The sequence below is a fragment of the Erinaceus europaeus genome, chromosome 13, assembly GCF_950295315.1.
Source record: "Erinaceus europaeus chromosome 13, mEriEur2.1, whole genome shotgun sequence".
In the NCBI taxonomy this organism is placed as follows: Eukaryota; Metazoa; Chordata; class Mammalia; order Eulipotyphla; family Erinaceidae; genus Erinaceus; species Erinaceus europaeus.
Genome location: NC_080174.1, coordinates 32761539 through 32784161, shown reverse-complemented (window position 1 = coordinate 32784161; position 22623 = coordinate 32761539). Strand labels below are relative to the sequence as shown.

General features: G+C 38.1%; 1 protein-coding gene across 2 annotated transcripts; it reads left to right on the top strand.

Moving 5' to 3' along the window:
- The first annotated feature begins 5851 nt into the window (after positions 1-5851).
- Positions 5852-22023, top strand: PM20D2 (peptidase M20 domain containing 2). Of its 2 annotated transcripts, none has more exons than XR_009553686.1 (7): positions 5852-6431; positions 8913-9061; positions 12546-12688; positions 15524-15678; positions 18937-19072; positions 19490-19651; positions 20204-20311. XR_009553686.1 is itself a non-coding variant. In XM_007533536.3 (7 exons), exons 1-7 carry the CDS (start codon positions 5976-5978, stop codon positions 20998-21000), a joined length of 1302 nt encoding a protein of 433 aa, XP_007533598.1. In that variant the 5' UTR covers positions 5853-5975; the 3' UTR covers positions 21001-22023. The 2 variants fall into 2 exon arrangements, 1 of the variants encoding a protein (XP_007533598.1); XM_007533536.3 differs by lacking the exon at positions 19490-19651 and adding an exon at positions 20846-22023 and having other exon boundaries at positions 5853-6431.
- Positions 22024-22623: the final 600 nt, after the last annotated feature.

Below are 22623 nucleotides of genomic sequence, written 5' to 3'. Positions count from 1 at the left end.
CTTCAAAGGAAAAGAGATTTTAAAAATAATGCATTAATACTAAACTCTGGATATTGTATTATTTCTTAAGATACAGCACAGGATATAGTGAAGGAGTTATTCTCATTTTTTTTGTTTCTAGCAAAAATAACTTTTATACTCCTTACTAGAAGCTCAGTTAGATAATTGTGTGAATATCTCCAGCAAATGAAAATAGTAGTAAGAGTCACTGAGCAGACTAGATTCAAGACAGTTATACACTCAACTCCACCAGCTTCCAAAAATCACTCTTGTTCCAAAGCTCCCACAAGTAAAGGACTGAGAAGTGTAGGAGGAAGCATAACATCAACATATAAGTGACTATAGGTCGTGGGCATAGTATAGTAGTTAATTACTATGCTTATTTAACTAATTTATATATTTAATAAGAACAACCAATAAATATTTGTTGAACATAATGGAAATATTATAACCAAACCATGCTAAGTTCTAGAGAAATTGATAAGAAGATAAAGGGTTTAAAACCACCTGGCACACCTGGTTGAGTGCACATGTTACAATACACAAGGACCCAGGTTCAAACCCGTGGTCCCCACCTACAGGTGGAAAGCTTTGCAAGTGGTGAAGCAGTGCTGCAGGTGTCTCTCTGTCTCTCTATCTCCCCCTTCCCTCTCAATTTCTGATTGTCTCTATCCAGTAAAGAAATCTAAAATAAATGAATAAATACATAAAGGAATGAAAAGTTTAAGAATAAAAAGTTTAAAAATAAATAAATAAAAATAAAAACTGAAAACTATGTACATTTAAAAATTGGGTGGAGAAATATATATTCATCAGGCCATACAATTTATTACATAAATTAAGGACACAAAGTACCTTGTATCAGATATGTAGAGGTCCAACAAGGGAAACCCAACCAGCACATACACTCATTTACATACAGAATAGTGCTTGAATGAATCCTTTTTCTACTTTACATGAATAGCTTCTCCTTCTCCTTCTCCTTCTCCTTCTCCTTCTCCTTCTCCTTCTCCTTCTCCTTCTCCTGCTCCTGCTCCTTCTCCTTCTCCTTCTTCTTTTTGCCTACAGGATTATTGCTGGGGCTCAGTGCCTGCACTACAGTCCACTGTTCCTGGAGGTCATTTTTCCCAGTTTTGTTGCCCTTGTTGTTGTTATTGTTGCTGTTGTTGTTGTTGGATAGGACAGAAAGAAATCGAAAGAGGAGGAGAAGACGGGGGGGGGGGAGGGAGAGAAAGATGGATACCTGAGTACCTGCTTCACTTTTTTTTTAAATTTTTTATTTATAAAAAGGAAACATTGACAATACCACAGGATACAACTTCGCATAATTCCCACCACCAGAACTCCATATCCCATCTCCTCCCCTCATAGCTTTCCTATTCTTTAACCCTCTGGGAGTATGGACCCAGGGTCATTGTGGGATGCAGAAGGTGGAAGGTCTGGCTTCTGTAATTGTTTCCCCGCTGAACATGGGAGTTGACAGGTCAATCCATACTCCCAGTCTGTTTCTCTCATTACCTAGTGGGGAAGGGTTCTGGGGAAGCAGAGCTCCAGGACACATTGGTGGGGTTGTTTGTCCAGGGAAGTCTGGTTGGCATCCTGCTAGCATTTGGAACCTGATGGTTGACAAGAGAGTTAACATACAAAGCCAAACAAATTGTTGACTAATCATCTAAGGGCTGGAATAGTGCAGATGAAGAGTTGGGGGAGGGGTCCTCCATTATGTAGACAGCTAGTAGGCATATTTTAGTTAAATTCCAAAGGGTCTGTGGATATACTAGTTTTTTTTCCCTTTTCTCTTTGCCCCTGAACCTGAAATCTGATATGCCAGTGGATCCAAGTTATTGTCTGGGGAGATGATGTCATGGCTGGAAAAAGGACCAGAAAGCTGGATCAGGGAAGAGAGTAGCTCCCTAATATGGGAAAGGGGTATAAATATTGTTGACTATAAACCCCATCGATTTGATGTGATCTGGGGCCCATAATTAGCTTAGGAGCCTGTGTGACCTCTGCATCCCTCTAGATCTCAGCTCACATTCTGTGGTCATGAGTAGGAACACTGCATGCTGCCCTAGTATCCACCCATCTTCCTCAGGTGTAGCATAGAGTATGTTGTCCATCCTCCCTTTGGAGGATGGAACATTCTCTACCATTGTTGATCCAAGTTGAGGGCAAGATCCTATGGGGGCCCACAAAGGGGTCTGTTTTGTTTTTCCTGATAGAAATGACCAGTAACAATGGAGAGAGGGATTTATTCAAGTTGTAGGCCCATCAAGTCTGTTTGGGAATCTCTGGACTCCCCAGTTAGGGCCCCAGCTGGTGGAATGGCCTGATAGTGACTAAAGAGTCATTGTTAAAATATGCCAGTCTCTTGCCCTTATTCAGCTTTTGCAGTCCTTGCTTTGATAAGGTTAGCTTTATAGTGAGTGAAGGAAGTGTAATAGGAAGTAGGTGAGGAGGGTATCCAAGTCTAAGTAGATACTATTTCATTATGAACTTGATACTGACTCACTATAGACTATTGTGTATTTTTGGTTTCAGGTATATATTTTGCCCTAATTTATGGATACATGTGAACATATGCTCTATCTTATGGGACCTGGCCTATATCTAAGTTTTGGGACTTTGTTAGGAAGTGACCCTCTTGGAATGGAATTAGAGAATACCATGAAAGGAAAGGTCTCATCCGAGTGATGATGGTGAAGGGTTGGCATTCCATGCCCGATGTTTCTGGACACAGTCTGAAGTGAAGCATGCTGAGATGTTACTTGTTGCATTGATTAGGTTGGGATTGGTGGATGCAATATCATTTGGTATGACTTGAGAGAAGCATGCAGGGAAGTGAGCCCCACCCCAGAGGTTCCAGGATTGGGGGAAATATAAGCTCTCCAGAGGAAGTGGGAGGTTCCTGCTGTCTTAGGGTTTAAGAAGACAATAGATAGTTATTGCTATAATCACATTGTTTGGCAAGTGGGTTAACTTTGAAAAATCCTTTTGTTAGGATTTGTTGTATTATACACACCATAGGATAGGACAGAGAGAAATTGAGAAAAGAGGGGAAGACGGGAGTGGGGAGAAAAAGATAGACACCTACATACCTGCTTCACTGTTTGTGAAGTGACCCCCCCCCCCTGCAGGTGAAGAGCCAGGGGCTAGAACCTTATGCTAATCTTTGTGCTTGGTTCAATGTGGCAATGTGCGCTTAACCCGATGCACTACCACCTGTCCCTCTGAGCAGCTTCTTAATTCATAACAAGCAATACAAATAGTAGCTTCTATAAAGAACTTTTAGAGAACTATAACCCCTTTCTGTTGTTATTACTGCCTGATAATAAGTGATCATGGATTCTCCTATGTCAACAGCCAGAGCTGCTGAGTAAAATTATTCAAAATGGGTGATTGTTGTGGGTTCTAAAGTGAACTGAAAGGCTACAGGTATATTTATGAAGTTGGATGTCTGTTTATATAAATGCAATAGAGACTGGTGGGTAAAGGCTGACCACTGAATCTAGACTGCCTTCTGTTCTATATTATGGACAGTTCCACTACTCACTAGCTGTGTGTAATCTTACACACGATATCTTTAAAAATGAAAATAAACAAATACACTAACTGCTTCATAGATTATTATGAGGATTAAATGAGTTAATGTACACACATCTAGTGCCTGCCTCAGAGTAAGGGTGCTACAGTTGACATCTATTGTTTTTGTTCACTCAAAGTATTTTCCATTCATCTCTCTCTCTCCTTTTTTCCTACCAGAGTCTTTCCTTTTCCTGTACATGTGTGTTTCTACTATCTTGGATGAACTCTGTTTTATTTTAATTTCATATAGAGAGAGACAGAGAGGGAGAAAGAGACACCAAAGCACTGCACCACCACTCATGGAACTTCTTCTGGTGCTGACACTGGTTTTCTTATGTGGTACTGAGGCAGGGTTAAACCTGTGCCCTCATGCATGCCAAAGTGAGCTGTCTCTCAGTGCCCAGATATATTCCTTTAAAAACTATACATAATAATATATAATATAATATAATATAATATAATATAATATAATATAATATAATATTTCATTCAGAGAGAGAGAGCGCGATCAGAATACTATTTAGCCCTGGTATAAGACATGAGGCCTTTGTGGCCTTTGGGGCTTTGGGCTAAGCAAGTTATGTGCTCTAATAGGCTGAGTATTTTCCTTGACCTAAAGAACTATTTTACATTTTGTTTTCATTGAGTGAGAGAAGGAAAACTAAACTAAACAAAACAGAACAACACTTTGATATTTCTAAAAATAGCATGTGGGGATGAAACCCTGAGTCTTAAGGAACTTGCTCTGCAACTGAGCAAATTCCTCAGCCCCATCAAGATCTTTTTAAAGTGAAACAACTGAAAACAATGAGTTAATCTCAGAGGGGAGGGAGGTGTCACAAGTATATGGAGTGAGGTTTATTAAAATAGTATAGACAAGGGAGTCCAGGAATTTAATGTTACCTCTTTTCACTTTTAGAGCTGAATTTCAGTTAGCATGTAGACTGAGAATGATAGTATTCTCAGATTTAGAATGTGAAACATACTGTTAGCATATACAGTGTGAATAACAGTAGTAGTCTCCATATATGCTAACTTCCTTTAACCCTTTATTTTAATTAATTTAATCTATTGTATGAATTTGTTGTGTCCCTTTCAACCGAGCTATGACCAGCTGAGCAAAGAGATGGCAGAATGTGAAAAGTTAATGGGAGCTTTTAACATATGGAATACCTCAGAATGTAAAATTCTACAGTGCTATTAACAGGTAAACTACCAGTGACTTCAGTCTTTGTGCTTCATTTAAGAGAAAAGCAAGAGTACAGCATCTTGAGTTTCTCCACGGGGTAATTTAAAACCCAGTCATAATGTGAACACCAGCTGCACATATCATGTTACTCGAGTTCAGCCTCAATTAAATCTACAAACAAAAATTAGTCATCTGTTCTCTTTCAACGCTGTTACTCTACAAAACAAACATCTACATCAACAAAAATAGTATGAATATTTATGATCATACATCTCATACTTTTTTAAACTAATTTTTTGGGATTAAAAAACGCATTAAAAATTCTTAGCTCTACTCAAATCGACTACAATGACTTATCCATATCGAGTGCCCATTGTGGGGTTTGAAACAGTGCTGAGTTTTAAAAATATTTTATTTATTTGTTAGAAATAAATTTTATTTAATAAAATAAAATAAATTTTATTTATTTATTAGGTAGGAGAAGAGAGAAAGAACCAGACATCACTCTGGTACATGTGCTCCCGGGGATTAAACTCAGGACCTCATGCTTGAGATTCCAGTGCTTTATCCACTGTGACACCTCACCTAAGTTTTGATTCACACAAGAAAGCCACAGAGAATAGTTGCTGCTTAATTCAGGTAACAGAGCAACCTCGAGAAGAAAGTGGGGGCAGTAAGGCAAATTTAAGTATACAGGTCTGTTCTTTGTACAGAGAACACTAACTGTAACCAACTCAAACGTTGTATACTATTTACTGCTATTACTAGAAAAGAGAAAGTTTTTTTTCAGAGCAGTGTTCCACTTAGTCTGTGTCTAACCCATTAAATCGGTCTCAATCTGCAGCGGTGGGAAATAACTAACACGGAAAAGTAATAATGACTTCAGAGCGTTATACAGCTGAGAGGGCAGCCAAGGAGATCCAAGAGACAAGTCCTTGAGCCCTGTGTTTCTCCCAGCGCTACGTCCAGGGACCCTAGGCCCAGGGCGGAGCACCTGGCAGCTGCCTATTGAACCGAGACCGGGGGGCGTGGCTTCAGGGAGGTCAGGGTCGGTTCCCCAGGACGCAAGAAGAAGGTCTGCGCGCGCATCCCGGGTTCTCACAGATGCCACGCACGCGTGCGCAGTTGCAGCGAGCGGCTAGGTGGAAGCCTTGGAGCCATTGAACCACTGCACTTTGTACACTCACAGGTGCTGGGCACGATGAGAGCGGGAGAGGAGAGGCCAGCAGAGCGGGGAGCGTGCGCGGGCAGCTCCGAGGTAGAGCTGCTGAAGCTGCGCGCGGCGGAGGGCATCGACGAGGCGGCCGAGCGCCTGGGAGCCCTGAGCCGTGCCATCTGGAGCGAGCCAGAGCTGGCCTACGAGGAGCACCAGGCGCACCGCGTCCTGACGCGCTTTTTCGAGCTGGAGCAGCCGGCAGACTCCTGGGCGGTGCAGCCTCACTACCACCTGGCCACGGCCTTCCGCGCCGAGTGGGAACCGCCAGGGGCCAGGGCGGGGCTGCGCCCGTTGCAGCTGGGCTTCCTTTGCGAGTACGACGCGCTGCCTGGCATCGGGCACGCCTGCGGCCACAACCTGATCGCGGAGGTCGGGGCGGCGGCCGCGCTGGGCGTGAAGGCTGCCCTGGAGGGCCTCCCTGGGCCGCCTCCGTCCATGAAGGTGAGGTGGGGCCCGGAAGCGCACCGCATCCTGGGTCAGACCAAACCGGGGTGCCCGGGCCCGAACGTACCTGGCACCTCCAGTGAGCTTCCACCTGGGGCAGGGGGTGGCATCCCACAGCTGGACCCCAGAATAAAAGTCAGTATCTCCTGAGTTGCCGACCTAAATAAAGACATTTTGCATGCATTTATTTGTATCCTCTTCTGCAGTTGGAAGTCATGGAGTGGGCCCTCCCCTTAGGAAAGAATATAGAACCTGATTCTCGTTTACTGCTTATTTTTGGAAACAGGCAACTGCAACTTGAGATTGTGCAGTCTTGTGGGAGGCAACAGTTATCACAAAAAAAACCTGTTGTTTTATGGCACTCATCTGGTGCTGCTGTGATCCAAGTGTTTGAGTAGGAATTTTCATTACAGACAACGGGGAATGAATGAACGCTTATTAACACAGATGTGTTGATCTTCAAGTGCTAATGTTTATTTGATTGTAAGAGGTATCCCGATTCTTTAAGTGGGAAAATGTTTCCATTTCACTTAGGGGATATTTAATCTTGTGTTACTCTGTTTTTCCAGATGGTATATGGTCTCCATTCTGTGAGCTATTGATAAAAATAAGTCATCACCATTCAGATTAAAGGGTAGACTGATGGTTTATTTGAATGACCTTTAGCTCCTGAAACCTTTCTCTCTTTCAAACTTTTTAAATTATGATCTTTATTTATTCATTGGGTAGAGACAGCCAGAAATTGAGAGGAAGGGGGAGACAGAGACAGAGAGACACCTGCAGTCCTGCTCCACTGCTCATGAAGCTTCCCCCTGCAGGTGGGGACAGGGCGCTTGAACGTGGGTCCTTGTGCTTAGTACTTATGTGTGCTCAACCAGGTACACCACTACCCAACCCCAGTCTTTCTCTCTTAATTCCATCTTTGAGACTTTCCTCTTTAGTTGCTTTCTCTTCTTTGCCTCAGGGCACCTGGTATTTTGTTTGTTTGTTCATTCGTTTTGTTTTTGTTTTTTGTTCTTTTTCCTTGTTATGACTTTGTTTTATTTGGGCTTTCTCATTTTCACTTCATGACGTTCTTGGAGAAAGTTACTTTTAACCAGATTTTTGAAGGTTCATGGAAGTCAGCAAGATTTAACTTGAGAAGTTAAAAAATTTAATGAGCCCAGGGTTAAGAGTAAAGAACAGTTTAAGAGTTTGTTGCTTTATAAATTTAAAGAGAGGCTTTGGGAAATTTTGAATGGCAATACTGTTATAGCACACTTCTAATATTAGCAAGATTATTTTCTCCAATATTATTTTATCTGAAATGGAATTTATATTGAGTCCCTTTTTGCTAGGTAAGACATTTACCAGCTTGATTCCCTGTGTTCTTTTACATGACCTTGAAAGTATATTGCTTATAGATAATTTTTCTTTGCTTTTAAAACATTAATTGAAGTGGTTAAGTATCAAAGTAAAATGTTTATTCTGTAAAGTTCTTTTTTGTTTAATTAGGTGTTTGGTGACCAATAAATCTGCCTGGTTGAACTGGTGGAATCGAATTAGTAAGTTTGTGTAATAGTTGGCCTTTTCTAACTGTAGTATTAAGATTTAGTTATTGCTTTTCACAAAGGATTAATTAGTTAAGACCTTTCAATGAGGTACCTCAATCAGGCATCAGAGGCATCTGAAGGCCCAGACATTTAATCTCTAGCTGTAAGTGTTCTGTGACCGGAGGCATTCATTCTCTGCTTCACAAACACCTGCTCCTTAAAGAGATAGCTCACCTACCTCACAGGGTTGTTGTGAGGATAACAAATAGATAACTGGAAAGTTCCTTGCCAGTAAAGTATTTATAAATAATTATATGCACATATTAAAAGACTTGAGAAGAAAAATAAGCTCACATATGGGTGAAAATTAAGAAACAAGGAGAGAAAAGAAAAACAGTGAAACTTGGATTAGGTGTGGTTTGTAGCAGCAAAGCCAAGGACTCGGGGAGCTGGAGGGGGCTATAATGGCACAGGGGATCCAGTCTACAATGGTGTAAGTGGTGGTAGTAGTGGTGTGCAGACACCTTTCATGGGGAGATGAGAAGTGTTTACTCATGTGACAACTGTCTTATAAATTACTTCCCAAATAAAACAATTTAAGAAAAAGAAATGCTAATGAATTTTGAGGAGCTTAACATGTACTATTTAATATTTTTCTCTTTATCATTAGTTAGAAACAATTGAATTATAAAATTAGGAAAAGTACCCTACCACGGCTCAGTGCTATTTAGTGCCAAACTGGTGTAAGGATGTGAACTTCACATTGTGATTAATTTAACACTGTATATTTATGTCCATTGCCTAACTTAAGGGTCAGAACAAACCTCTCCATAGTTTAAGGACATCAATATAGATTATAATACACACAAAAGGGACACATTTCATAATTTCCTACTAGGATTTTTTAAAATTATTGTTTTGCTCTGACACTGGTTTTTCCTTGTAGGTAATTGTCTTGGGAACCCCTGCAGAAGAAGATGGTGGTGGTAAAATTGATTTAATTGAAGCAGGGGCTTTTAAAGATCTTGATGTTGTTTTTATGGCCCACCCATCCCAAGAGAATGCTGCTTATCTACCTGATGTGGCTGAACATGAGTAAGTACTCAAGATAAGCATGAGATACACTTCATAGTAGAAACCAAACTGTAGACTACTATTGAAGACAAAAGCACATTTAAAAAAAATTGAAAGATGGCAAGGTAGTATCTTGCTTGGTTTCCATTGAATAGTTTTGAGTAACTTATTTGAATGGATGGTCTTAAAATAGTGCCTTAAAAGCATAAGTATATGTTCTGTTTTGAACTGAGAATAATCTGGTTTCTGAAAAATAATCCTTTGACATGTATTATCTTTACAACTGACTAGACTCTCAAGAAAGGGTTTTACTAGACAGGAAAAAAAACTTTCTTTCTCTCTTAGAGGCTTTTATAACTTATTTATTTTGAGTTGAGATAGAGAAATTGAGAGAAGGGGGAAACAGAGAGAGAGATATATACATATTGCACTGCAATACCACTCATGAAACTTTTCCTTTTTGGGGTGGGAACTGGGGACTTGAAGCCTGGCCCTTGTACACTGTGATGTGTGCACTCAATCAGGTGAGCCACCACCCTCACCCCCACATCCTTTATCCTTTAATTTGATTTTGCTGCACAAAAGGTTAAATTATGTTCAAGAGAGATTTTGAAACTGAGTAGCTATTGATTTTAGTGGAGTTTGCTAATTTGGCTCTTCTGATTTGTCTGGTATTAAAATCGTTTGTTATTGCTGGGGTTATCATTGGGGCTCAGTACTGGCACTGTGAAGCCAATGCTCCCAGTGGTAGCCCTTTTTTCCCCTTTTTTCTTTTATTTGATAAGACAGAGAAATTGAAAGGGGAGTAAGAGACAGAGAGAGGGAGAAAGTTAAGACACTGAAGACCTGATTCACTGCTCATGAAATGTTCCCCCCTGCAGGTGGGGACCTGGGCCTTTGAGCATGGTAAGACATGCATTCAACTGGGTCTGCCACCACCTGGCCCCTTGAAACCTTTCTTTCTTTTTTTAAATTTAATGTGCTAGGGCTTTATACATGCCTGATTTCACTACTCTCACAAGTTTTTTACTTCAATTACATAGGGAGGAAGAGACACCACTGCACTGAAAACTTGCCCTGTATCATGGCACTTTCATACTACACCTGGCCTTACTCATGGCAAGACACATACCTCACTGAGTGAGGGTGCATCATTGAAGTGGTTTGCACTGTGTGTGTGCTCGCATGTACTGGGAAATGAATCTGGGGCCATTGAACTGCCTCCATGACCTAATTTTTTCCCATTATCTTTTTTTTTTCCTTTTTTTTTTTTTTTTGAGAGAAGAAAGGGGGAGACAGACAGCAGAGAGAAGAGATACCACATTAATATTGTGCAATCTGTGACCACAGTAACATTGTGCAATCTGTGTTGCTCTCACATGGTACTGGACCTCCAGCCCAGGGCCTCAGCCACAACAGAGTGTACACTCTACCAAGTGAACTATGTCCTGGCTTGATTTTTTTTTTTTTTACATCAGAAATTTTAGATATAGTAGTTAATGCTTCAACTAGTGGGCCAGTCACAGATATCTACTGTTTACCTGCCTCAGGAAATGAAGAACTATGTGTTCTTCACATAGGATTTTTCTGGCAGTGCTTCTGAATTATACTCAGTCACCTTACATAGAAGGTGATTATTTTAACTGTTCTGATATGTTGGTTCTTATCCCTGAGAGTTGATAATATGACAGTAAGAAGAATAAATTTTGACTTCAGGGTAGTGAACACATCTAGAAAACCTTAGCAATTACAGCTCTGCCAGAGGGTCCTATAACTTCAGACAGATTTCATTGTCAGTACTCTTGTAATTAGGGTTAGGCCTCTTGTTTGTGATCCTAAAGTCTGCCCATTGACCTCGTGTGTGTGTGTGTGTGTGTGTGTTTTGAGTGCTTAGATTTTTTTCCCCATTTACTATCTTTAAGAGACTGGAAAAAAAATGTAAGAACTTTTAAAACATTTAACTAATAATCTATTTCTTACTATTTCTTACTTAACCTCTGATAAGTAAAATAAAGCGAGACATCTCTAATGATCACTTTTTCTGTATCTAGTCCATTCTTTAATGACGTTCAGTTATAGAATTGAACTTTTTAAGAAGTGGAAAGACATTTCACAAAGAATATCCCCCATTTTACAATATTTATCACCAGTCTTATTTAAATTCCAGTTCAAGGTGATGGTGATAAGCTATAGATGGAGGAAATAACAAGTATATATAAAGTCTTACAAATGTATTTGGAAGCTCTTATGTATTTTTATAGTTTTGGTTAACAATTTATTTAGAATAAGTCAAGAAATAAAAGTATTCTAAAGGACTCCTGAAAAGAGCCCATATAAAAACAAGTTTAGGACTGGAGAGAGAGCATAGTGGCAGTACATAGGACATACATGTGGGAGGTCTCAAGTTCAGTCCTTAGAACTACCAGTAAGCAGAGGTGAGTGGTGCTTTAGACAAATCAGACAAGTCTAGAACATTGTTGTTATTGCTTAATAATCTAAATGTAAGAAATACTAATTAGGTAATTAGTAGTCCGGGAGATGGCACAGTGGATCAGGCATTGGACTCTCAAGCATCTGGTCCCAAGTTGAGTCCCAGGCAGCACATGTAACCAGAGTAATGTCTGGTTATCTATCTACCATATATGTATGTATGTATGTATGTATGTATGATCTCATAATAAATAAAATCTTTTTTAAAATGTTATCTAAACAAGTAATCTATAGATAACATGTCATTTTTTATTTTAACTTTAGTATTTTAATTGTATATGATTGATTAGACTTGGTTGAGGACTATTTGGGAGTGGATGATTTTTAAGGATTTTATAATTTTTTTAACCAGAGCACTGCTGAGCTCTATGGTGGTACCAGAGATTGAACCTGGAGCCTTGGAGCTTCAGGCATTAAAGTCTTGCATAACCACTATGCTTATCCCCCTGTCCCTAGTTCACATAATTTTATGGTAGTAATGATACAGGCAGTTTGGAACTTTATAAAATATTGATAAACAACATCTGACTAATGCTAACATATTTTACATTGTAAATATAACCTAACTTTATCTTCAGAAGTTTTGTTTTATTCCATTTCAAATAAATCACCTTTCTGTCTTTCCTGGATCTTGCACTCCTTAAAACACAGATATCTTTACTTTTTATAGATCTTTGATAAAGAACTGTTACAGTGCAAAGATAGTATCTCTTTCTCATAGTTCTAGCATCTAGTAAAGTATTACATGTGTATTTGAATTGTGTACAGAGTTTATTCATATAGGAGGTCAGTTGAATAAAGTTCTCTTTTTAGGAATGACTTCTTTGTGACATTCACTGTATTATATAATAATGAACTACAACTAACATATGTAAGTTGGTTTTTGCTACAAACATTTTGCAGATAAAAGTTCCAGTGGTATGAATTAAAATGATAGCTGGGCAATCTTAACTGCTTGCATTTTCTTACTTTAGTTAAAAAAAAAAAACTGTACCAAAGATGTCTTGTTTCCTAGTGTGACTGTGAAATACTATGGAAAAGCATCTCATGCTGCTGCTTATCCCTGGGAAGGAGTAAATGCCTTAGATGCTGCTGTTCTTGCTTACAACAATGTATCTGTGCTTAGACAGCAAATGAAACCAACATGGAGGGCTCATGGTATGAATGTTAAATACTTTGTGTAATAGAGGGTACTGGTGCAAAATGATTATTTAATATTTCGTTTAAATGTTTGGGAATTGGGAGAGCTGTAAACCACTGTTAGAATGCATGCTTTGCATATATGACACCCTAGCCTTAACCCCTAGCACCACCAAAAAATTCTGGAGGCATTTAATATACTTTATGTAAATATCCTAAAGTTTTCTGTGGCTTGGGAGATGGCACAGTGGATAAGGCATTGGATTCTGAAGCATGAGGTCGTAAGTTGAATTCCCAGCATCTAATATCCTAGAGAAATGCTCTAGTTCCCTCTGTCTCATTAATTAATAAATAATCAGATCTTCTAAAATTTCTAAAGTTTTCATAAATGTTCAGATATTCATGTGATAGTATACTAGGATGGTTGTATACTGGCCAAGAAGACAAAATTACACAAAATGAACTGGTCGTTGTGAGCCTTGAGATAGTTTTATGTAAGTACTTTTTTTTTAATAATCTATTTTTTAAAGATTTTTTAACTTTATTTAATTTGATAGGACAGAGAGAAATTGTGAAGGAGAGAGAGAGACAACTGCTGACTTGTTTTACCATTTTTCTACTGCAGGTGGGGGCCAGGGCTTTGAACCTAGGTTGTTGAGCATGGTAATAAGGACCTATGTTTCTTCTATATTTTGGGGTATTTGAAAATTGGGACTCGAGTTTCAAGTCTTATTAGCTACAAAATTTTGTTACTTCTCAATTTAAGAAATAGGCCTTATGATTACTGGTTTTATTTATTCAACTGCTATTAACTTTTGAGTAACTTTTAACATGTATATATATATGGTGGTGGGTATCTAGCATAATAGTTATGCAAATAGACTCTCATGCCTGAGGCTCCAAAGTCCCAGGTTCAGTCCCCCGTACCACCATCAACTAGAGTTGAGCAGTGCTCTGGTAAAAAATAGAAAAAGAAAAAGAAATATATATATATATATACACACACACACACAGAGTAATAAAGTACTATCTTTATACATTTATTTTTCATTTACATATTATTTGAGAAAGTTATACTTTAAAAGTTATTTATTTATTTATTTTATTTAGTAGATGGGGACAGAGAAGAACTAAGAAGGGAGGGGGAACTAGAGAGGGAAAGAGACAGACCTGAAGCCCTGCTCCACCACTCATGAAGCTTGTGAGGATGGGATCTTAACCAGTTATTATACTTTAATATTTGTTCTTTACATAATTTTGTTGTAGGTTGAAATCAATCTGGGATTGTACTTTAACTAATTTCCTGCCTGAATTTCATTAAAAGGAATAAGCAGGATATATAAAAGTAATATATTTTAAAAATGGGTCACATAAAATTAGATTTTCTACAATTAAATTATTAATTTGAATGGTAAATATTATTTTTATGCTATAAATAAATGCATTTGTTTGAAAACTGCTGATACTGAGTGATCTGTGACCTGCATTGGTTTATTGTTGGTGTGAAAATTATTGCCCCAGAGTCAAGTTTCATTTAAAATATTCCTGAGATTCTTGAGGTGCAAGTGTCAATAGCAAATCTTATACCACTAATCTTTTATTTTTATTTATGCTATGTTTATCAAAATATATAACAGTTAATAAAAGCTACAGAAATAAAATTCTTTAAGAAAGTTTAAGATAGAGCTGCTTATTTTTTGTAGTTATAGAAAATGGCAACAGTTTCTTTATATTCAAGAATCATAATTTAAAAAATTATTAGTTATTTAATATTGATTTACAAAATTGTGAGACAATAAGGGTATAATTCCATACCGTTCTCACCACCAGAACTCTGTGTCCCCATTTCCTTCACTGGAAAATTGCAGTAGTTCTCCCAAGGCCACAGACATGGGTTGACTATTATTTCTTCCTTCCTTCCTTCCTTATTTCCTTCCTTCCTTCTTTATTTCCTTCCTTCCTTCCTTCCTTATTTCCTTCCTTATTTCTTTCCTTCCTTCCTTATTTCCTTCCTTCCTTCTTTATTTCCTTCCTTCCTTCCTTCCTTATTTCCTTCCTTATTTCTTTCCTTCCTTCCTTATTTCCTTCCTTCCTTCCTTCCTTCCTTCCTTCCTTCCTTCCTTCCTTCCTTATATCCTTCCTTCCTTATTTCCTTCCTTTCTTCCTTCATTCCTTCATTCCTTCCTTCCCCTCCAGGGTTATTGCTGGGGCTTGGTGCTGGCACTGCAAATCCACTGCTCCTGTCAGCCACTTTTTTTTTTTTTAATAGGACAGGACAGAGAGAAATTGAGAGAGGAGGGGAAAATAGAGTATATGGGCCAAAGAGAATCATAATTGCTTAACATTGTATAAATTCCTTGGAATAAAGTACATATAAGAATTATCTTTCTATCAGTTATAAAATGTCACCCTATATATAGAAAATTTCACTATATAACAGTTTTAAAAATATTTATTTGTTTTCCTTGTTTTTATCGTTATTGTGGTTATTATTGTTGTTATTGATGTTGTTGCTGGATAGGGCAGAGAGAAATGGAGAGAGGAAGGGAAGACAGAGAGGAGGAGAGAAAGATAGACACCTGCAGACCTGCTTCACCTCTTATGAAACGACCCCCCTGCAGGTGGGGATTCAGGGACTTGAACCAGGATCCTTGCACTTGTCCTTGTGCTTTGCACCATGTACGCTTAACTCACTGTGCTACCTACTGCCTGAACCCCACACTGTATGCAACTAATAAATATAAACTATTTTCCTTTATGTATATACTGGCTAAGAAACTTACCTGGATATATTTAAACTTTAAGAAATAATTTCTAAGCTCAATTCCTGTAATTTGGGGCTTATTTTTATAGGTATAATAAAAAATGGTGGTGTAAAACCCAATATCATTCCCTCTTACTCTGAGTTGGTCTATTACTTCCGTGCACCCTCAATAAAAGAACTTCGAGTTTTGACCAAAAAAGCAGAAGATTGTTTCAGAGCTGCAGCTTCAGCTACAGGATGCACAGTAAGAACTTTTAAGAATTGATCTTCTTTTGTGATCAGTGGTGTGTATGTGAGCGGATGTTATTTATATTAAGTTAGATTAAAATCTGATTTGTCTCTCCTCACTTAGTGATGTCTTAATTAGGTAAAAATCAGTTGACTGAAAAGTTAATGTGAAAGCTTTAATTTGTTTTTATATCTACTTGATGCCTGTGGTCATCTTTTTAATTGCAGTAATTAAAATGGTTCCAACTCTTTTCCAAGTTTGTTCACTGTTTATTGACAGTTATACTTTTAGAATTAGTCTGTATAATTCCTAGGTGGGGATTTTTTTTTTTTTGCCTCCAGGGTTATTTCTGGGGCTCAGTGCCTGCACCACGAATCGACTGCTCTTGGAGGCTATTTTTTCCCTATTGTTGCCCTTGTTGTTTTATTGTTGTTGTGGTTGTTATTGTTGTTACTGATGCAGTTGTTGTTGGGTAGGACAGAGAGAAATGGAGAGAGGAAGGGAAGACAGAGGAGGAGAGAAAGATAGACACCTGCAGACCTGCTTTACTGACTGTGAAGTGACCCCCCTGCAGGTGGGGAGCCAGGGGCTTGAACTGGGACTCTTAAGCCAGCCCTTGTGATTTGTGCCATGTGCACATAACCCACTGTGCTACCACCTGACCCCCCCAGGTGGGGAATTTTATGGCAAAAATCAGCAAAACTATTTTTGCTGAAATTAAAAATGTGTAGTAGAAATGTAAATACATTCTGTTTGCTGGAATAGACGTTAAAATAGATGCAGAACTTAGCTAGGAAGTTTAATTTAAGTAACATTTGTGTAATAATCCTGTAGAGAACAGTGGAATAAGAAGTTTCAGATTATATAAAATATGAATCTCATCTTAGAGGGAGTGTAGTTGGGGGGGAAGGCTTTGGAAAGATCTTTGCCTTTCACACCCACTGATGGTGTAACCTTTAGAAACACTGCTATTTAATATCTTCTAGACCTCCAGTTTCTCCTTTGAGAAATGGGGACATTAGAATCTATGTTAGGGTTCTTGTGATAATAATTCAATAGTATTTGTGAAGAGTTAGGTCCTCCATTTTTTTCCCCTGCCTCCTAGACTGAGGAGTCATCGTCATAGTCTGTGTTGTATCCAAAAAGTTAAAACATAAAGCATTTACTCTGTATAATTATAAATATTTACAGAATAAGTACATGATCTATAGAATAACATGCCATTGGCTGGTGTCTCAAGGTATATTATTTTTATTGTTTGGATTTCAAACTATATTCTTAATAGTCTTAATGGATTTTTTAAAAATATTTTATTTATAGGATAAAGAGAGGGAGTAATTGAGAGGGAAGGGGAGATAGGGAGACTGAGAAATACCTGCAGTCCTGCTTCATCTCTTTTGAAACTTCTCCCCTACAGCTTTAACTTATGTCCTTGAATATTGTAAAGTGCGCACTCAACCAGGTGCCATCTCCTGGCCCCAATAATCTTTCAATAACTATATTTTGTCTGACTTGTAACATTTGATTAGGTTTTAATTGTTCTAATGTATATGTTGCTAAGAATGGAAGAAATACCTCTGTCATTTATAGTCGACTTTTGCTAGTAATATATTTAGTTTGTGGCAATATTGCTTACTTTGATTTAATAAGGATTAATCTGTAAATCCTTTTAATTGGGCATATAGAAATTGCTGTGCATTTCAGGCACTGAAATGAATAAGTGAGGTCCAGTTTAACCCTTTTTCATTATGAATCTTTCTTGTGGGGTGTCTTTTATATGTTTTAGACTGACAAAAGTATCAGTTTGGGTTTGTATATTGAATACTAGTAACAATGGCTGTCTTCCTTTTAGAGACTAGCCTCGAGTAGTGTCCCTCAGAGTGTAGTTTTCAGACCACCTATGTGAAAATTTCTTGGAGGTGACATATAAAACACCCCAAAACATCCCTGAGCCTTCTCCGTATCCCATTTAGGTGAAAGAAGTTGAGACTCACAGACACATCTAGTGTGACCTTGTGTAGTTTGGTGTATATGTGATTTGAAAGGAGAAAGAGTCCTAGGAACTCTCTTTTTTTTAAAAAAAAAAAAAAAAGTACTTATTTGTTTATTTTGGTGCCACAGTAAATAAGGCATTGGGTTCTGAGTTCTGTCCCCAGCATCATGATCATGTACCAGACTGATGATATGATTCTCTCTTCATCTTTCTCATAGACAAATCTTTAAATTATAGATCAATAAAGATACATATTTTTTAATTTTTTTTAATTTTATTTATTCCCTTTTGTTGCCCTTGTTGTTTTATTGTTGTAGTTATTATTGTTGTTGTCGTCGTTGTTGGATAGGACAGAGAGAAACGGAGAGAGAAGGGGAAGACAGAGAGGGGGAGAGAAAGATAGACACCTGCAGACCGCCTGTGATGCGACTCCCCTGCAGGTGGGGAGCTGGGGTTCGAACCGGTATCCTTATGCCGGTCCTTATGCTTTGTGCCACCTGCGCTTAACCCGCTGCGCTACAGCCCGACTCCCGATACATATGTTTTTAAGGTAAAATAATTTAAGAGAATTTCTCTTGGGAAGGGAAAAGATTGCCTCTTAAACATTTCTGTTAGAGAAACTTTGCTGGATTGAAAATTATATAGTGAACTGGAAGAGGGAGGATAGATGATATCACTCCTATAAACTTAAAAAACAAAAAAACTTAGGAAACAAAGCAAAGGGGAGGGTCAGGCAGTGGTGCAGCTGGTTGAGCACACATGCAAGAACCCAGGTTCGAGCCCCTGGCCCCACCTGCAGAGGGAAGCTTCACAAGCAGTGATGCAGTGCTACAATGCTCACTTGCACACTATCCCCCCCACCTCTATCTCTCTCCTTCTTTCTCCCCCTCCTCAGTCTTCCATCCCTCTCATATTTTTGGCAAAAAAATGAAACAAAGGGAAACGCAGGATGAAACTTTAATGAATTCTGGTCTATTTTAGTAGATCCAGGGATTTGAAGGGTGTTATTGAGAGTGGTTGGAGACCTAGAGTCCTTTGGTGGTGGTGGTAGTGGAGGGGGAGGGGGAGGGGGAGGAGGGGGAGGAGGAGGAGGAGGAGGTGGTCATGGTGAAGGGTGGTAACAGCTGCTTTAGGGAGATGTGGGTGGAACTGTATTCTTGTGACAACAACAGCCATATAAGTCAACATTTCCTCAATAAAGCTATCGTAAAAAATAAAACATTTGAAGGAGAGAAATAAAATTAGTGAATTTGAATTTTCTGCTTACTGTTTTCAATTAGGTAGAGATTGAAGGTGATGCCCATGATTATTACAATGTTCTTCCCAATAAGAGCTTGTGGAAAGCTTATATGGAAAATGGGAAGAAGCTGGGAATAGAATTCATTTCAGAAGGTTCAATGTTGAATGGCCCTTCAGGTAACAGAGTTCTTCTGTATGGTTACATTGAACTGTTTGAGGAAGAAAAATATGATCTTTGGTTAAATGGTTTTGCTTAATGACTTTGGAAATAGAAAGGTACAGCTGATGTTTTAATGATTTCTCAGGAACTTAATAGTTCTTGAAAAGGAACTACTGAAAAAATAAAGCAAAATATACCAGATTGGTAAATTATTAAATATAGAAGCTAGTGTATAGAATTATCAGTATCAAATTTGGAAGGGAGTATATGTTTTAATTTTATGATATGCTAGCAAGAATTGTTCTACTGTAATATTTGGGAGAGGGCTGAGGGGAGAGAAGTTTTTCATGCACTTATATGGGAAGACAGATTATATGATATAATACAAACTTAAACTACTGAACTTTTCAATGACTGTAGACTCGTACTTTTAGAAATTGCCAACAGATGGAGCTGGCGGTGATTATGCTTAGTGAAATAAGTAAAGAGATGAAAGACAATTACCAGATGGTTTCACTCATATGTGGAATTTAGAGATCTGATTTACATGAACTTGCCAAAAAAAAAAATCCAAACAAAATAGAAGCAAGCAAACTGTAAGACTTGTGAGAACTATGGTTGTTATCTTTGGGAGGTGGGTAGGTGGGGATATAGAACTTTGGTGGTGGGTGTGGTGTGGAACTATATGTTTTAATCTTATAATCTTATAAGAAACTATTAATAACAATTTTTTAAATGCCAGCATTTTACTTACATAATTTGATTATTTCTAGTTTGAAAGTAAATTTTACTTAAAGGGGAAGCAGAATTTTAATTCTTTCTCAGGTGTCACAATTAAGAGTTGTCAATGTCTGAGAGGTAATTGAATACACAGATATTGATGAAGTTACATAAGTACACAGGACAAAGGAACCCAAAGATGGAAGACAGAATGGAAATCACCAGCACTTGGCATCCGGCAAAGGAAGTAGTGTAGAAAAGGAGATAGGTTGGAGAGAAAGCCAGAAAAGCAGGAGAGAATAAAGTCATGAGAAACAAAGGAGTAGACCATTTCTGGAAGGGAGGGAATAATCATGTGAGGGCTGTGGAGACTGAGTATGTCCATAATAGAACTGAATTTGAAATTCATGGGTTGTCTTATTTTTCAGGGTCTACAGATTTTGGAAATGTAACTTTTGTGGTTCCTGGTATTCATCCATATTTTTACATTGGATCTAATGCCTTGAATCATACAGAAGAGTATACAGAAGCTGCTGGTGAGTGTTATTAGAAGTGAATGTTCTGGGAGTCGGGCCGTAGTGTATTGGATTAAGCGCAGGTGGAGCAAAGCGCAAGGACTGGTGGAAGGACCCAGGTTTGAGCCCCCAGCTCTCCACCTGCAGGGGGTTTGCTCCACAAGTGGTGAGGCAGGTCTGCAGGTGTCTGTCTTTCTCTCCCCCTCTCTGTCTTCCCTTCCTCTCTCCATTTCTCTCTGTCCTATCCAACAATGATGACAATAATAACTACAACAATAAAACAAGGGCAACAAAAAGGAATAAATAAATATTTTTAAAAGTTAAAAAAAATAAATAAGTGAATGTTTTGGCATGTACTCTTTTTGTAGTAGTAGCTGCTTTTCTATTTGGTTTAGCCTGTTATTAATTCATTACCTGATATTACCTCAGAAAATACCATATTGTAGTGGATAGTTGCAGAGGCAATTTATAATAGAGTGCTGAGCTGAAAATTAGTCAGTTACTTTGCAATAAATAAGGCTATAATTTTATTTATTTATTGTCTCTGCCTTTTAGGATCACAGGAAGCTCAGTTCTACACTTTGCGTACAGCGAAAGCTCTGGCAATGACTGCATTGGATATTATTTTCAAACCAGACTTGCTAGAAAAAATTAGAGAAGACTTTAAATTGAAACTTCAAGAGGAAGAGTATATAAATACAGTAGAATAAAAGGAAGACATTGGAGCCACCTATGAGCCATGAAGAAGTGATTTCCCCCCTTAATTCTTTTTAATGAATGAGAGGGGTATGCTTGCTTTTTCAAACATAAAGGAATCAATTTCTGTAACCTAAAAAAGTGAGGACATAACATGGAAAAAACACAGTTGATATATAAAATAGAATTTTTCAAAAGCCTGTATATATATATTGTAATCTTTCAGGAGCAGATGTATGATTACATTTCTTAACCTAGTGGACATGTTTGTTGGTGATATTTTATAAATGCATATGTTTTAATTGTGTTTTAAGAGATACACAAGGTCTCAGACCTTGTATTGAGGGTTGACATGTGAAAGATTTTTTTTTTTTAGTATAGAGTGGTGACATTCTGTAGTTTTAAAACTCAAGTTCTGAATTTAAGGAAATCTCATTTAAATGTCCATTTCTTTCCTGTTTTTATAGAGTCTCTTCCTTTATAATTAAGGTAGATTTCTAATCAGAAATGCTGTGGGTAACAACAGGAAACTCAGGTATAAAGAACCTTGGTTTTACTATTTGAAGGAAATTGACATTGTTCTTTTTATAGAATTAACTCTAAGAAGTGGCATAAAGATGCTATTTATAATTCAATATTACTATAATGAGAGAAATTTTAGGCAAGTATTGTTGAACTCTTCCAGTATGGTGTTTACTTGGTAGCCTGATATGTTTTTGAAGGACTTTCTGAGAGAGAACTTGTGGCTTCACCCACTAAACTCAGTTAATGTCATATAACTAGGTAACCTAGGAACCCTATTCAGGCTATAATCTGTCTGTAAACAGAAGCCAGCCTGTCCAGCTTGACTATAATATATATTAAGTTGAATTTTACAGAACAGAAGTTCAAGCCTCCTTAAGTCTTTTTCTAGTTTAATTCTGATTTTAAAGTATTATAAGTTCTCTGTAGCCTTATTTTAATGTGAATTTCTTGAACATGAAAAGTATCTGATGCAACAAATAAACTGTGAATATAGGAAAGTTTCTGTAAGTTTTTTTTTAAATATTTATTTTATTTATTCCCTTTTGCTGCCCTTGTTGTTTTATTGTTGTAGTTATTATTGTTGTTGTCGTTGTTGGATAGGACAGAGAGAAATGGAGAGAGGAGGGGAAGACAGAGAGGGAAGAGAAAGATAGACAGCTGCAGACTTGCTTCACCGCCTGTGAAGCGACTCCCCTGCAGGTGGGGAGCTGGGGTTCGAACCGGGATCCTTATGCCGGTCCTTGTGCTTTGCGCCACCTGCGCTTAACCCACTGCGCTACAGCCTGACTCCCAGTTTCTGTAAGTTTTAAAGAAATCTACAAATTAGAATGTGATCATTCCAGAAATGGAAGAGAGAGAGAAAAGTAAGCATATGGCTATCTATTATAAACAAGTCACTTGGACCCTGTGCCTTTAGCTCCCCATTTGGAAAGTTATATCACTTATTCTTACAGTCCTTTGAATCTCTAATTCTTGTTCTATCTGAAGTTTATTTCAAGTTGAAAGAAAAAAAAAGAAGATGATCCTAGGGAGAGGTCATTCTGAATTGCTTTCCTTTTCTACCAAGAGTCTGCAACCCCTGGCCTGATTTGACAAGCAGCCTGGTTTTGTGT